Source organism: Rhyacophila brunnea, unplaced genomic scaffold, assembly GCF_057557595.1.
Source record: "Rhyacophila brunnea isolate RB1 unplaced genomic scaffold, BYU_Rbru_1.0 scaffold_13, whole genome shotgun sequence".
Classification (NCBI taxonomy): Eukaryota; Metazoa; Arthropoda; class Insecta; order Trichoptera; family Rhyacophilidae; genus Rhyacophila; species Rhyacophila brunnea.
This window is the reverse complement of record NW_028232785.1, coordinates 21,829,067-21,843,696: the sequence shown is the minus strand read 5'-3', so window position 1 is coordinate 21,843,696 and position 14,630 is coordinate 21,829,067. Positions and strand designations below refer to the sequence as shown.

Here is a 14,630-nt window from a genome sequence, read left to right as displayed (position 1 = left end):
TCAGCACGTTTACGTGAAAACAGCTATTGTCATGACAGTTTAAAATAAGCACAATTGCCGACAGTAATTCCATGCATGTGTACAGGCGCTATTAGATCAGGTTACATGTTCAGGCCTTTCAAGTGTTCCAGGGTGGACGTTAGTAGAGGACCAACGCAGCGTTGCCATGTCTACTGAAATTTCAGTAGATCTACTGATATTTTTGGCAATATACTGAATCTACTGATATTTTCTGAAATCTACTGATATTTCTTCATTTCACAAAATTCCCACCAGCCGGGAAAAAAACTAGCCATTTTTGAAAACTTGGGAATCTGCGGCCCGCGGCGAAATTTTTTTCCTAAAACAGAAATCTACTGATATTTTGTCGAATCTACTGAATTTTTTTTACACATTCTACTGAAATTAAAAATTTTGACTTGGCAACACTGGACCAACGTCCCAGGGGTGTATCACTAAGTATAATATTTTATTAAATTATAATTTTTATATAAATAATATATAATATATATGAAGTACCTACTGAATTTGCTCTTTTCCCATGGGCAAAGAGCTGCAAATCAAATAGTTAGGGCGAAACAAAACAAAGCATATGTAGGTACATATGCTCTTAAAATATAAAATTTATAACTTTACTTATTTACGTCACGGTTGTATAAAAAATAAAGAAAACATTGGTTCTTTCAAAGCATTTTTGGTAGTAACCGTGTCATAACATTATACATACAACGTTTGTGCACACCTTTTGACATTTTCGAAAATGGGGATTTTATATTGTAAAGGTGGATTATATACTTAGTGGATATTTTCTCATATTCTAAAATTTTGCCAATTAGAACCTCAAATAATAATTAACCATCCTTGACTTCTTTCGGATTCGGCATTTGCCAATGTTGATTTGGAATTTGCTCACATTTCTACTTAATTCATAATTATCATGCGATACTTAATTCAAACAAACATTGGAAAACTGAAAACCTAGTTCAAGTTTAGTAAAATCAAATTGAAAAATATACCACTTTCTCAAGCTGCATTTTTGTAATAAGTATTATATCTACTCGTACCTACGCAAAACGGGATTTAGAGGAGTAGAAAAAACCTGGATTTAATAATCTTTGCGCTAATGAACAAGCAAAAACAACATACCTAACATTACAAACAAAAATAATTTAAAAATGTATATATTATATTATATAACACAGTGCTCCGCAACCGGTGTGCCGTGAGTCGATGCTAGATGTGCCGCGGTACATTGCTCCCAAAAAAAAAACACAAATAATTTTAAGACAAGGATCTCTACAAATGCAACAAACGACCTACCAGACCACCATTGAAAACAAACAATTAATTTTGGATCCGTTTCAAAAACATTTAACTTTGCTGAAACAGAAATTTCATCATTACTTTCATACAATCAATACGACTGGATTCGAAACCCTTTTGAAAATATTGCCGAAAATTCTATAGAAGCGCTTTCCCTAAAATTCGAGAGGAATTGGTTGAATTGAGAAACGACGGGACGCTAAAACTGAACTTCGCCGATGTTCCGTTGGTTATTTTCAGGATTTCGGTTAATAAAGAATATCCTCGGATTTCCGACAAGGCTATCGCAGTTCAGCTCCCATTTTATACGACATATCTAGGTGAGCAAAGTTTTTCAACTCAAGTTATAATTAACCGACGGCTTCTGGTAACTCTTTCAAATATCAAGTCAAAATATATAAAACTTTTACGTTCATTGAAAAAAGCTAAGTTATCACATTAATTAGTTATTGATAATACAAATACATGGCAATCTGTACATTTAGTTCTTCGTAGTGTGTTATGTTGTTTGTATATTTAATTATTTATCAAATAAAAAAACATAAACTAATGTAATTATGGTGCATGGCCTCTACAAGGGGGAGCTGACAGGGCTCTTTGGGGGCCCAGGCTCAGGGGAGGCTGGCGTGGCAGGTCAACCAGATAAGTGAGATAAACACGAATTACAATTTTGCTCAAAAAGTGAAAAAAGTATTATTATTTTAAAACATGCGATTGTAAGATACAATTTATTATTATGTCAATACGCGACAAATAATAAAATTGTTTTCAACCCAACAGCTAACCATAATTCAAGTGGATGTAATAATAAATACAAAAAATCGCTAAACATACAATCAATACCAATAGTTTTCCTCGAACACCATTTGAAAAACGTGTCTTTAACCTTGGCGATAGGAAGGGGTCCCGCCAAAGATCCTGGCCTGGGGTCCTTTTTCAGGATGTGGGGTCCATGTTTTGGTATATAAATTGTTTTACGTGTGGTTACGTGGAATTCTCGGAAGATCTTTGGTGTGCCGTGGGTGAGAAAAGGTTGAGGAGCACTGATATAACATACATAGGTAATTTTGAATACACTACATTATAACCAATAGAAAACATCTTTTTCGAAAAAAGTAAGACACCTCGCAGGAATTGGACCTGCATTTCTCAGGTTTCGCGCCACATACACCAATACAATACACATAGTTCAACAATTAGAATGTTACATTTTTAAATCTTGTGAATTATTCGATGAATAAAGTAGATAGTTAATTAAAAATATATTACATATTAAATTAAACCTTTCTAATTATTCTGTATTTTTTATGATAATACTTTTTTAATAATTTAGTAGTAACATAAATTTTGGAAACCAATCCTCGAGACTACTTCCGAAATCCACAGTAGGTTTAGATGGTATTCCTCCATGGCTACTGAAGGAAAGAAGGAAATGACTTTTAAGTGATCCTTTGTTGTATAATTTAATCTATGTTTTTTTCTATTTACTTTCTGTGCGTGAATTATCATTTAAATATATTATCAAACATCATTATCACATCCAAATTATTCGCACCAATAGTATACCGTGGAGCTAGATTACTTATAAAATAGGTATTTAAAAATGTAACTAGGTAATCCACAAGTAAAATAGCTCCAAGAGCGACTTCACTGTCAGTGAAAATTAATCCTGTATGTTTATCCCAGTTAACTTGTCTTGGTGGTTGCATTTGTGTCTTTTAAGACTACGAAGATGCAAGAAATTTTTAAAACACACATGACATTGGTGTGGTTTTTCTATATTATGTGTCTTTTTATGTTTTTTGAGAGCACTACTTTGGACAAACTTTTTAGAACAAAAATCGCATTTATGTGGTTTATCACCAGTATGTATCATTTTATGTCTGTTGAGAACACTAACTTGCCGAAATTTTTCAAAACATACATCGCATTGTTGTGGTTTTTCACCAGTATGTGTCATCTTATGCATTTTAAGACTACTAAAATGCCGGAATTGTTTAAAACACACATCGCATTGATGTGGTTTTTCACCAGTATGTGTCATTATATGTCTTTTGAGAGCATTAATTTCCAAGAATGTTTTTAAACACACATCGCATTGATGTGGTTTTTCACCAGTATGTGTCATTGTATGTCTTTTGAGATCATTAATTGTAATGAAATTTTTAAAACAAACTTCGCATTTATGAGGTTTTTCCCCAGTATGTATCATTTTATGTCTTTTGAAACCACTTAAATCTAAGATTTTTATAAAGCATACATCGCATTGGTGTGGTTTTTCACCAGTATGCGTCATTTTATGTGTTTTGAGAACACTAAGATGCCGAAATTTTTTAAAACATACATCGCATTGATGTGGTTTATCACCAGAATGTGTCAATTTATGGCTTTTAAGATACCTAATTTGCATAAAGTTTTTATAGCATATATCGCATTGATGTGGACCGTCTTCCATCGTACGTTTGGTTGTATTGGTTGTCTGTGCCATCTTGTTGTTCGCCAGGTAATTGTCATCAGTATCTTTTTTAACAAAGTCCAGTGGTTGACTGTTGGTATCACATACTGTCAAACGATCCTGAATGGAAACCTACGAAAAGAACAGGGTTGGTATATTCAGTTCTAGAAAATTAAAATAAATATAATCATTATTAAACGTTCATGTCATGTAGGTATCGATATTCTTACGGAAAATGATGTTATTGTTTACAATTTAAAGTTATATTGCGCATAACGGGCCACATACTCAGCGTAGGTCAAAATCAAGTTTTTATGGTATTTTCAGAGCATAACCCTGGGCATTCTTTAATCGTTGTAGATAATCTATTAATTATATAATTTTGTAGCTTATCCTTTGTATTTATTTTAAACATTTGATGACTGCATATAAAGTATTTTTATTACATAAAACAGTATTCTTTTATGTAATAAAATGCCTAATTCTTGTCAAATTTTGGATCTAAAAGATTATAAAATATATTTTTTTATCGTAAGAATGTCACTATATAATGTTAACATTAATTTTACTAATGGTTGTGTAAATGCGTTTAAATATTAATGATTCTAAAAAATCTTAACACCACTGCACATGGACGTACTGAAATATGCCTATATTCTTAAACATTAGAGCGAGAGGTTTAAAAGAATACTATTTTATGTAATAAAAATACTTTATGCAGTCATCAAATGTTTAAAATAAATATAAAGGATCATAAGGCTTCAAAATTATATAAATAGATTATCTACAACGTTTAAGGAATGTCCAGGGTTATGCTTTGAAAATACTATAAAAGTTACATTTTAACCTATGCTGAGCAGGTGGGCCATTAAAAAACAAATTTTATAATTGAACATGGTTACCTGATCTAATGGCCAGTATTGTGCATGAGAATACACAGCATGAGGAGTCTCATTATCAATTTCGGGGATTGCGTTATCAACAAATTCTTCCTTGATGATGACTCCTTCATTGTCATTCTCAGACTTTATATTGAAGAGACCGATTTCACGCTTCTGAAAATAACAGCATTATTAATATTTCAGAACAGTATCACCATTATTACCAGCCGGAGGAGGCATCAATGGCCGCCAATTCATGACTGCATTTGGCAAGCGAATGTTTGGTCACCGATCTATATTCTGCCACAATTCGAGTACTTTTGTCTGCCCTCGTGAATATGTTTTTTTAAAGTCTTGTCGCGTGGTGTCCAACATGCATCATACTATGTTAAGTTGAGGATACGAAGATGGCATTAAAAACACCATTTCAGAAAAAGTGCAAGTTAGGAGGTATTGGCGGTTCACGGTCGATACATCAAATATATTTGGAAGTTAATACAAAATGACAATATATTCTTCTATAAATGAGAATGTACGAATATATGAGGTACCTGTGAATCCTCGTGCATACTTTTATGGTCCTTTAAAAAATGCCCAGATGAAAAAAAATTCCAACACACGTTGCAAACAAAATTTCGATCGAAAAATGAAGCTCTGTTTAACCTTAGACGGACTTCTTTCGCAGGTAAAAGAGCTATTTCTTTTTGAATGTCCGGTTCTTGAACTTCAATTTTAACAAACGATTGTGGAGATTGTCTCTCAAGGATATCAGGTGCTATTATAAGATCCATCTCGCGATTCACGAACGGGGTCTGCCAAGAAATAAAATACAAACATTAATTAAACAAATCATACAACACTATAAAAACACAATAAAAACATCGGTGTCTACTTATGTACGCGCGTTAGAAGTTATACTTCTTTGGCGTAACAAAACAAATTAAGCCGTTACCTGAGTCTTTTAATATTACAGTGGATTAGGTTTATGAAAACGTACGCGAATCATCTGTGTCTCATATAGCACATGATTATTGTAATTTAATCAATGTAATTGACCAAAACTCATCTTTGCCATACAGCGTTTATAATCGATTCCGAAGTGCCCTTGATGAATAATTAAAAAATCAAATTTTAATATATTTTTTGAATTATTTACCAACTCAAAATTCACAAAATTTACTCATAAATAATACTTACATAAATATAATCTCAAATCTTGCATCTATACACTTTTCTGCAATGTAAATAAGTTTTATGAATATAAAATAACAATGTAGAATGTTAGTCTCCAGATTTTTTTTTATAAACATACAATTATATTTGAGCCGATGCCCGGAATAATGTTGTATCCAACAAAATTGTCAATGTTGAGTTATTGATGGAATAATGTTGGGTATGTTTTTATGCATCATTTAAGGTAGGTAGTATGGCAAAGAAAAAATATTTAGGCTTGTGGCAGCATTTTAAAGTTATTGGTTTGTGGAAGAACGTTGTATACAGTGCTGCCATGTCTACTGAAATTTCAGTAGATCTACTGAAATTTTGGTCAGGAAAATAAGAAATTATGATATTTGTGATGAATAAAAGTCACTTTTCACATGATTTTTTAAAAGACACTTGTGAGATTATGTCGATATGCACGCTTTTACCAAACACAATCGTTGAATTTCATACATTTTTGCCAATCTACTGATATTTTGAAGAAAAAATCAAAAAATATACTGAATTTTGAAAATTTTAGTTGGCAACACTGGTTGTATATGCTATTGTCAAAATGGCGTCGCCATCCGTCAATATCACGGAGCGTGGTATAATTCACTTGAATAAAGGAAGAAAACGGACATCTAATGTTTTAAACTGGACAAATATCAAAGCTAGGAAGCTGAAGGATGTAGGAAAAGAGTATTTATCCAGAAAAAATATTATTAAGCCTGCAATTTACCCGTCGAAACAGTTTTGTGGAATAATGTTGTATACCATTTGACAGTTCTGTTGATCTCATGAATAAAATTATTACGTTCGAAATATTATTAATATGTCGAACGTTAATCGATTGTATTCAATTGATTTATCCATATTGTTATTGGAAATGTTGTTTGATAATAATGCTGGCATTGTAGTTCTCTATATATTGTAGCTTAATCTAATACTGTTTCAATTTTTTTAAATTGTTCCTAGTTCTATTTTGCAAGGTCACTTTGTGCCAAAAAAAAATTTAATCCGGGATGTGTTCTCGATTTTAATATCAAGACAAATATTCAATTAGCATTCAGGTTACTGAATCACAATGGACAAAGTCATCATCTCGTCTCATGTATTGAGAGTCGAATGTCGGACGCTATGTTCAGAAAGCAGACGAAGATTATTCTAAGCTCAAAGACCTCAATGACATGTGTGAATTCATGTTAGATGAGCATGCTGCCTTTTTTAAGGCACTATTGAGTGAAGCAGAATGAATAAAATACATTTTGTGGAATAATGTTGTATGTGAAATTTTCATATACAACATTTTTCCACTAATTTACTATATTTTTTTGTAATAAATCCAAATTTAATTGCCTTTCTTCGCCACTTTACATTTAAAACTCTTAAGAATTGTATGTTTATTGTATTTAAAATATAAAATGTAGCAAAACATAACTGGTTTAATTTTTTCCATTTTTCTCAAAACAAGAATATTGTTGGATACAACATTATTCCGGGCAACGGCTCATTTATTGACACAATATCGGTTATATTTACAACACGTGCTCTTTACTTAGTTGTATTAAACGACTAACTAAATGACACTATGCGCATGCGCATGTACCCTGGAGACCGAAATGAATATAATCATGATAATAAATTATGTGTTCATCGGCGCTCGCAACTTCCGTCACACGCCAAACGTGTTACATCGACGCGCTCAACTTCGTCACACGACAAAAATACATTCCGATCTGTTTTCCCAAACGGGCCAAAAGAAGTATAACTTCAATAAAGTTTCCCGAATGTGACCACCCAGGTTTTGTATGTTCACTCTTTAATGAGCGCGTCAATGAGACGCCCTTGCAAAAGAAAATTGGACAGTTCCACATTCAGTTTGGGCGCAATTGCATTCTAACGATATAAAATCTGATAACTATTCCAAACACTGAAACCATAGTATTCAGTCGACACTTATTTGCTACAGACCACCTCTTCTATTGCGCCGTTCAATGAATGGCTACGAATACCTTACGAACAGCCTGAAACTATGTACGCATCAAATCCATCCAAATCAAATAAATCATTTCTTATACACATGGCAAATCAATTTGGCGTAGGTATTACCTCCTAAACAAACTCTCGGTTGAAATCAACTTTCCGATTAACATTCTCATAGTTTGCGTTTATCAGATTCATAATGTACATTATATGTATATTATGTATCGCAATGATTTGCATGTTTTTTTAAATGGCGAAAAGGCTAGGTAAATAAAGTAACGTAATGCATTTGACATTACTGATTAACTGCTTGTATGTCAATATAAACTTGATTACCTACTAACAATAGCTTCTAGCTTACGTAAGAGCACACTTCAATGAAACGGCAAATAATTTTTAACTACATATAGGTGCGACGAAATTTCGGACTCAGGTGGCAATCGGAGAACGAAAGTCGACCTATGAACACGTCAATTTGTTTTGTGATGACGACGGTGGAATTAATTCTTAAATCGTGTAAAGATGACTAAAAAAAGTTACATATTTACTCGAAAAACAAAACATGTCAATGGATATATTATTATTATTACTCATAGAACAATAAACATAACATTAAATGGACGCATATTGAATTTTTATGACAAATTATGTTTTGTTCTGCTCGCGTCGTTTGCACAATCTTCGCGTCGCGTAATCACGATCGTTTTAGACCGTGCCCTAGCTGAAGAATAGCCTGAACACAGCGGCAATAAGATCTCTTGCATTCGCTAGCAAATAACAACAAATACAGAAAGCGTTTCAAAATTCAAAGTCTTTAACAGTTGAATAAAACACACTCAACTGACTACGGGTAGGTACCTAATACGATACACTGTGTCACTAAACAACAGGTTTTATGTCAGTTAAGCCATCCGCTCACGCAGAAACTAAAATATTTTATAAAACGCAGAACTTGTTGGTGATGGAACTCATAAACTGGCCAGTGACCGATGCTCCGCACACGGCGCTACTAAAACCTAATAATCTCATAACCTCAAACTGTCAAACCCATTGTCTTTCCTACTTCATTCTAAGCTTTTACCTTTACATACCTAATATCTTTACGGGAATATTCAGGCAGCCTGTATTTATACAGGCAACAGTATTTCTCAATATCTGCCACGTATTTTAAATTAAAAATCGGTTCGCCCATCTTTAACTTTTGACGTCTTGGCCAGTTATTTCTTGATCAGTTCAGTCCAGTGCTACCAATTTTGGTAAGAAAATATGACTTTTTATCGAATCTACTGATATTGGTACCACTGTTTTATGGGTGACTGAAAACTGAGATACATCCCTGTAGTCTCCCGACTAGCATGTCGCGTCTCTTCGGTATCTGTCGCGGATGTTTTGAAACTGAGAGATTCCAGTCTTGAAATACATTAGCTGGATACTGGAGTTTTAGTATTTTAGTGAGCGGATTGCCTAAGTAACGTAGTGTTACACCCCTGAAATGGTTCAGGCCTCTTTAGACCTGCAGAGGAGATATCCCCAAATGGGGATGATTTGGCGGTGTAACAGTAGGTACCTACGGGTACCTACGTAGTGTTTATTTTTGCCGTACTGGTATCGTAAATTCGAAGAAAAACCACAGTAAGGTAGGTATCTATATTTGTTGTTGTTCCGATTTGAATAGTCATAGGTTTTTTTCCGTTTAGAAATTGACTGATAATTTGTCAACAAATCTGTTTATCCTAGTCTAAACAAATAAGGTAACTACTTACCTCTTTCAAAGATACATAATTGCCGTCGTCCTCGATGTTTTCCTGTTTGACTGACACGTCAAATCGACCTTCGCTTTTGAAGGTATTTGGTACGTCAATCCATTGGTATGCACCGTCGCTGACCACCTCCGCCGTTTCTTCAACCCATATGTCATCCTTAATTTCGGTTTTTACTTCCATTTTATGCGGTATTTGATATCAAAAGTGTCTTAAGCTTCACGACCTCGGGCGTAGTACAGATGACAGGAGTGTGCACTACAAAATGGCCGTGAATAATTTGTGACCAGATAATGATATAGTAGAAATCTACCAAGTCTACCGCTACAAAATGGCGTTGAATAGTATATATTATATTATACAACAATACATATTTATTGATGGAATAAATATTTCATGGTAAAATTTTTTAAAATAATATTTGCAGCAAAACTGGTTTGTGTGATATTCATAAATGTTAGAAATTAAATTTCTATGCTGATCAATGACTGCGAACCAATAATTAGTCAGAATGGAAATTATTATACCAAACTTCTATTCATTCTAAAGATGTGAATCTTCAACCTTTTAGTTTCAATGTCATTTTTATTACACGTGAATATACAAAATTTGTATTATTATGTTATATTATGTATAATATAGTATTATATGCTAAGAGCAACCGTATATTGAGCTTCGAAAATAGATGTTTGATACTGGGTGTGCGGTGGGGTATGACTTTAGGAGCAACGAGGAGAAAAGAGAACGCACCAAGCAGCCTCTCATCACGCTGAAAGTGAAGAGGCGACGTTGGACCTGGCTCGGCCACGTGCTGCGGATGCCAGAAGAGAACCTCAACCTGGCTTACTTGCACTTCAAGCCGACCGGATTCCGGCGTCCTGGAAGGCCGCTAAATACTATCTACAGTGTGTATACGGCGGAGCTACGGGATGCTGGTTTGACTTGGAACGAAGCAAGAAGACTGGCGAGCGACAGGGATTCATGGAGGCGCCGCGTGGTGTCCAAATGCCCCAATTAAGGGGCGGATATGGCCAAAGAAGAAGAAGATTATTTAATAAATGTTTTTAATATTATTGGCGTGAGAATGTTTTACTTATATTAAAATGACCAGGCTTTAAAACAGTTAATTTACAAAGATACAATAATTATTAATAAGTACATTATTCAATAGATATTCAGCCTTACAGATTGAATTGCAAAAATATACTTTTGCAAAAACCAATAAATAAGGCGATATAGGTATTACTTACAATACAAACAATGATTCGGTTGGTCGATGGTGTGCGGATGTTTACCCCTACTAGTGCAACTGTCTAATTACCTGGCTGATATACGTATTCGTACGCATCCAATCAACGAACCGAATCATTGTTTTGTTTTTACTGTACACGGTTACTCAATACAGGGCATTATTGACCTCCGTCAATGATTTTTTTTCCATTAACTTTAGCAAAATAGTATTAAATCAGGGCTCGAAATGGACCGGAACGCCCCGGAGCGCCGTTCCTGTTCGTGAAATCGGTAAAATTATCGCTCCGTCTCGTGGAATAAATAATTTGGCCGTCTGAGCTATATAAGCTATATAATGGAATATCTAACACACTTATATTTGTGAAAAAAAAAATAACATAAACTTTGATAACTTTACCATGTGAAAATCTTCAGAAAACTGTCGAGCGCTCCGGTTCGTAAATTTTTCCATTTCAAGCGCTGTATTAAATAAATTATTAGCATTTTTTTAGGTAGGTAACTAACTATCTATCTAAATCTTATAAAAATAATCATTTTCTGCATTTCGATAGATTTTCAATTTTTTTTTGTACGTATGGTTTTGTTTAATTTGAGAATTTTGAGATAATTACATAATTTTATTATTGTGTAAAATTGCAAATAATTTTATTGTAAAAGTAGGTAAGTACTATTTTGAATGGATTATGACCTTTATATGAAATAGTAAAATATTCATACATTAGTGGCTAGCCAAACTTTAGTGAGGTACTTACCTATCATATAAAATTAATAATATCAATTGTAAGGTTTCTTGATCTTCTTCTTCCACGGCGCTACATCCCGGGGTGGGATTTGGCCTCCTCCACTCACTCCGGTCTCTCGCCACACTTCTCTAGTGACCGCAGTGACGTCCCGTGGGGGTAGGCAGATTGAGCGTCGCTTGGGGGCGGCAGTTACCCAAAAGGCGGCACATCGAGGAGAATCACTAGGTAGGATGTAGAAATAGCTACCTAGACTTAGTAATAACGGAAATATCTTTCTATTAAAAAAATCAGCTCGGTGGTTGGAAACAAAATGTATTAATTAGGTACTATAAAAGTTTTAAAAGGATTTTCTTGTCGGATTCGCGATGTCTAGTTTACTTCAGTTGTCCTTGAACGTCGCGTTCTTGGTGAATAGCAATGACACGTGCATACCTAATTTAAAATGTATCCAAATATGTTTGCAAGTCACTCACGAGTTTTGGAAGTTGGAAGTGTATTTTTAAATGTACCTATCTGAAACCATAGATTCGCAATATTGTCTATTGAAGCAGAGATGGCATTTAAATTAGATTTAGTGGTATATAATATATTGTTAGTAATGTATCTACACAACACATTTCTTAAAGTGCGGCCACACCGGCAACAAGTCGCGCGACAACTCGTTAAATTTTACGATAATTATCATGCTTATCGTAAAATTTAACGAGTTGTCGCGCGACTTGTTTTCGGTGTGGACCCGGCATTAGATATTGGAGTCATGAAAGGATGATATAAAGTACTGCATAAAAAATGTGGCGGCATTTTGGCACTGCCTTGGGGCGGCATTCTTTCTAGGGACGTCACTGAGTGACCGGGTCTTACTATGTGAAGCCAGTCCACTTCTACGGCGTCAGCCCATCTCCTTCTTGGACGGCCTCTGGGCCTCTTCCGTTGGAGTAGCCACTTCGTCATGATCCTTGGCGCTCTAACTTCAGGCATTCTCTCCACATGTCCCGCCCATCGTAGTCTTTGGGACTTACAATATCTTATGATTGTTTGCTGTTCAATCAGCTCTTCTAACTCGTGGTTCATTTTTCTACCTATCATATAAAATTAATAATATCAATTGTAAGGTTTCTAGATCAGAGATCTTTAATTATTATAGGTCTATAGCAGTTCCTTCAGCTCCAGGTAATTTATTTGATTCTGTATACAAAAGGCATTATTAATTATGATCACGATATTTGAATACAAAAGCTATTTACCAACATTTGGCGCGTCATATTGTTTCATATTATGTTATTTACCAATTTGATTTTATTCAATGAATCTCGGAATTTTATGTCAAACTCTGGTAAGTATCTGGTATAAGAGTGTTGCTATTGCACACGATTAATTTAAAAAAAAACGCATAATTTTTAAAATCTCAAAAATGTTTTGTCAAAAAGGGGGGGTTTCATGACTTTTTTCGTCACACCAGCAGTGATGCGGCCCGCGTTACTTTACAAATATACGTATTTGGCCCGAAGAAAAAAAAGGTTGAGTATCATTGGCTTAGAGGAACACCATAGTTCGTTCTCTTCGTTGAATTCTACGATTCATTCCCATGGTAATCACATTGGTGGCCATTTTTAAACAAAAAAAAATGTTTATGCCGCGCCAAATGTATTTATAATAAAATGTGATTAACGTGATATTACTTAATGTATATGTAAACTAAATGTTGGGCTAGTGTATGAATAATTATACCATTTCACTGGACCGTTATATTATTTAGGTTCTAATTCTAATCCTAAGGTTATGGGTGGTATGAAGCTGATAATCTCTTAAAAATACGTAAATGTTCTTAAAAAGCCTCTAAATGTAATGTTTATAATTACACACATGTGCATTGTCTTAATATTACCCCTTATAAATTATAACCTAGAAATAAAAATCTTATTCTAAAATCGAGAATATTATTATATATTATTTTCCATCTCATTCCTTTCCACAGTATAAATAATCTTACATTTCTTTCACACGCACTATGTAATTATTATAAAATCATCTTATGAACTAACTACATTTTTATTCTTAATTCTAACACATTTTCAATTACAAATTTTACACGCTATTGTTTATATGTTATATTATATAGGCTTACATTTTATTTTATACAAATCAACACAAAGGTCAAACTCATTACTTATTAACCATCATTCATACCACCTCACCAGGTTTTCCATTCACGTCTGTTGTTGTTGTTGTGGTATGTTTGGCGTGTAGGGCACCGGGGCAAGCCCCATATCCCTTTCATCTGTATGATGGCGTGTGATGGAAGTCTCCTCCCTTGCGGGTTTTTCTGTAATATCTGCATCATGGCTTGTTGGTTTGAATTAAAATAGTGTTTCTTTTTCTTCTTTCTTCTTTCTTCACTCTTGTCGGCGCTCGTTCGTTTCTCTTTATCTTGGTCTGGATCTAGGTCCTTTTGCTGGTTAGTCTTTTCATGAGTTCGTTGGCGATATCGATGGCGTTCTTGAGCGCCATCAGCGCTTCATTGATTTGGTCTGGCTCCGACATTCACGTCTTACACAGCTTCCAAAGCATAAGACGTTGGACTTACTCCTGGAAATAAACATTTTAACTCATCATGGAATATGAGCATACGGTTCGTTTATTCAAGTGACTATTATACCCTGTATACAAGTGCATGGATGTACTGTGCAGAGTAAGAAAATATATTGGGAAATATGTATTATCCTGCAGTTGGCAAGATTCCAATTTGGAAGATTCCTAATTGTGATGATTTATTGCGCGCAAGTAAGATTGTATTCGCACCTGCGCAGTAGAACGATAAAGAACATGCCGGTAAAAAAACGAACTACTCATTTTGAGCTCCGATTTTTAATACGACCTGTCAGATAGTAGTATAAAATGACAACCTCGCGTCTCGCTTAATCTTGAAGAATGAGATTGGAGAGATAGTCAGCACTTTTACGCGTAAACAGTTATTGTCATGACAGTTTAAAATAAACACAATTGCCGACAGTAATTCGAGGCATGTGTACAG

General features: G+C 34.4%; 1 protein-coding gene across 1 annotated transcript; it reads right to left on the bottom strand.

Annotated features, from left to right (window-relative positions):
* Window positions 1–2,814: 2,814 nt before the first annotated feature.
* LOC147076915 (uncharacterized) lies at window positions 2,815–9,873 on the bottom strand. The gene is made up of 4 exons (XM_085940565.1): window positions 9,609–9,873; window positions 5,211–5,471; window positions 4,681–4,833; window positions 2,815–3,910 (listed from the first exon to the last, which is right to left on the bottom strand). Exons 1-4 carry the CDS (start codon window positions 9,786–9,788, stop codon window positions 2,987–2,989), a joined length of 1,518 nt encoding a protein of 505 aa, XP_085796691.1. The 5' UTR covers window positions 9,789–9,873; the 3' UTR covers window positions 2,815–2,986.
* Between the last annotated feature and the right edge of the window lie 4,757 nt (window positions 9,874–14,630).

Coding starts and splice junctions, on each gene's coding strand:
- LOC147076915 (XM_085940565.1), bottom strand. CDS start 9,788: ATGGAAGTAAAAACCGAAATTAAGGATGACATATGGGTTGAAGAAACG. Junction 5,472..9,608: donor ATTATGTATCTTTGAAAGAG/GTAAGTAGTTAC, acceptor ATTTCTTGGCAG/ACCCCGTTCGTGAATCGCGA. Junction 4,834..5,210: donor GTATGCACGAGGATTCACAG/GTACCTCATATA, acceptor TGTTATTTTCAG/AAGCGTGAAATCGGTCTCTT.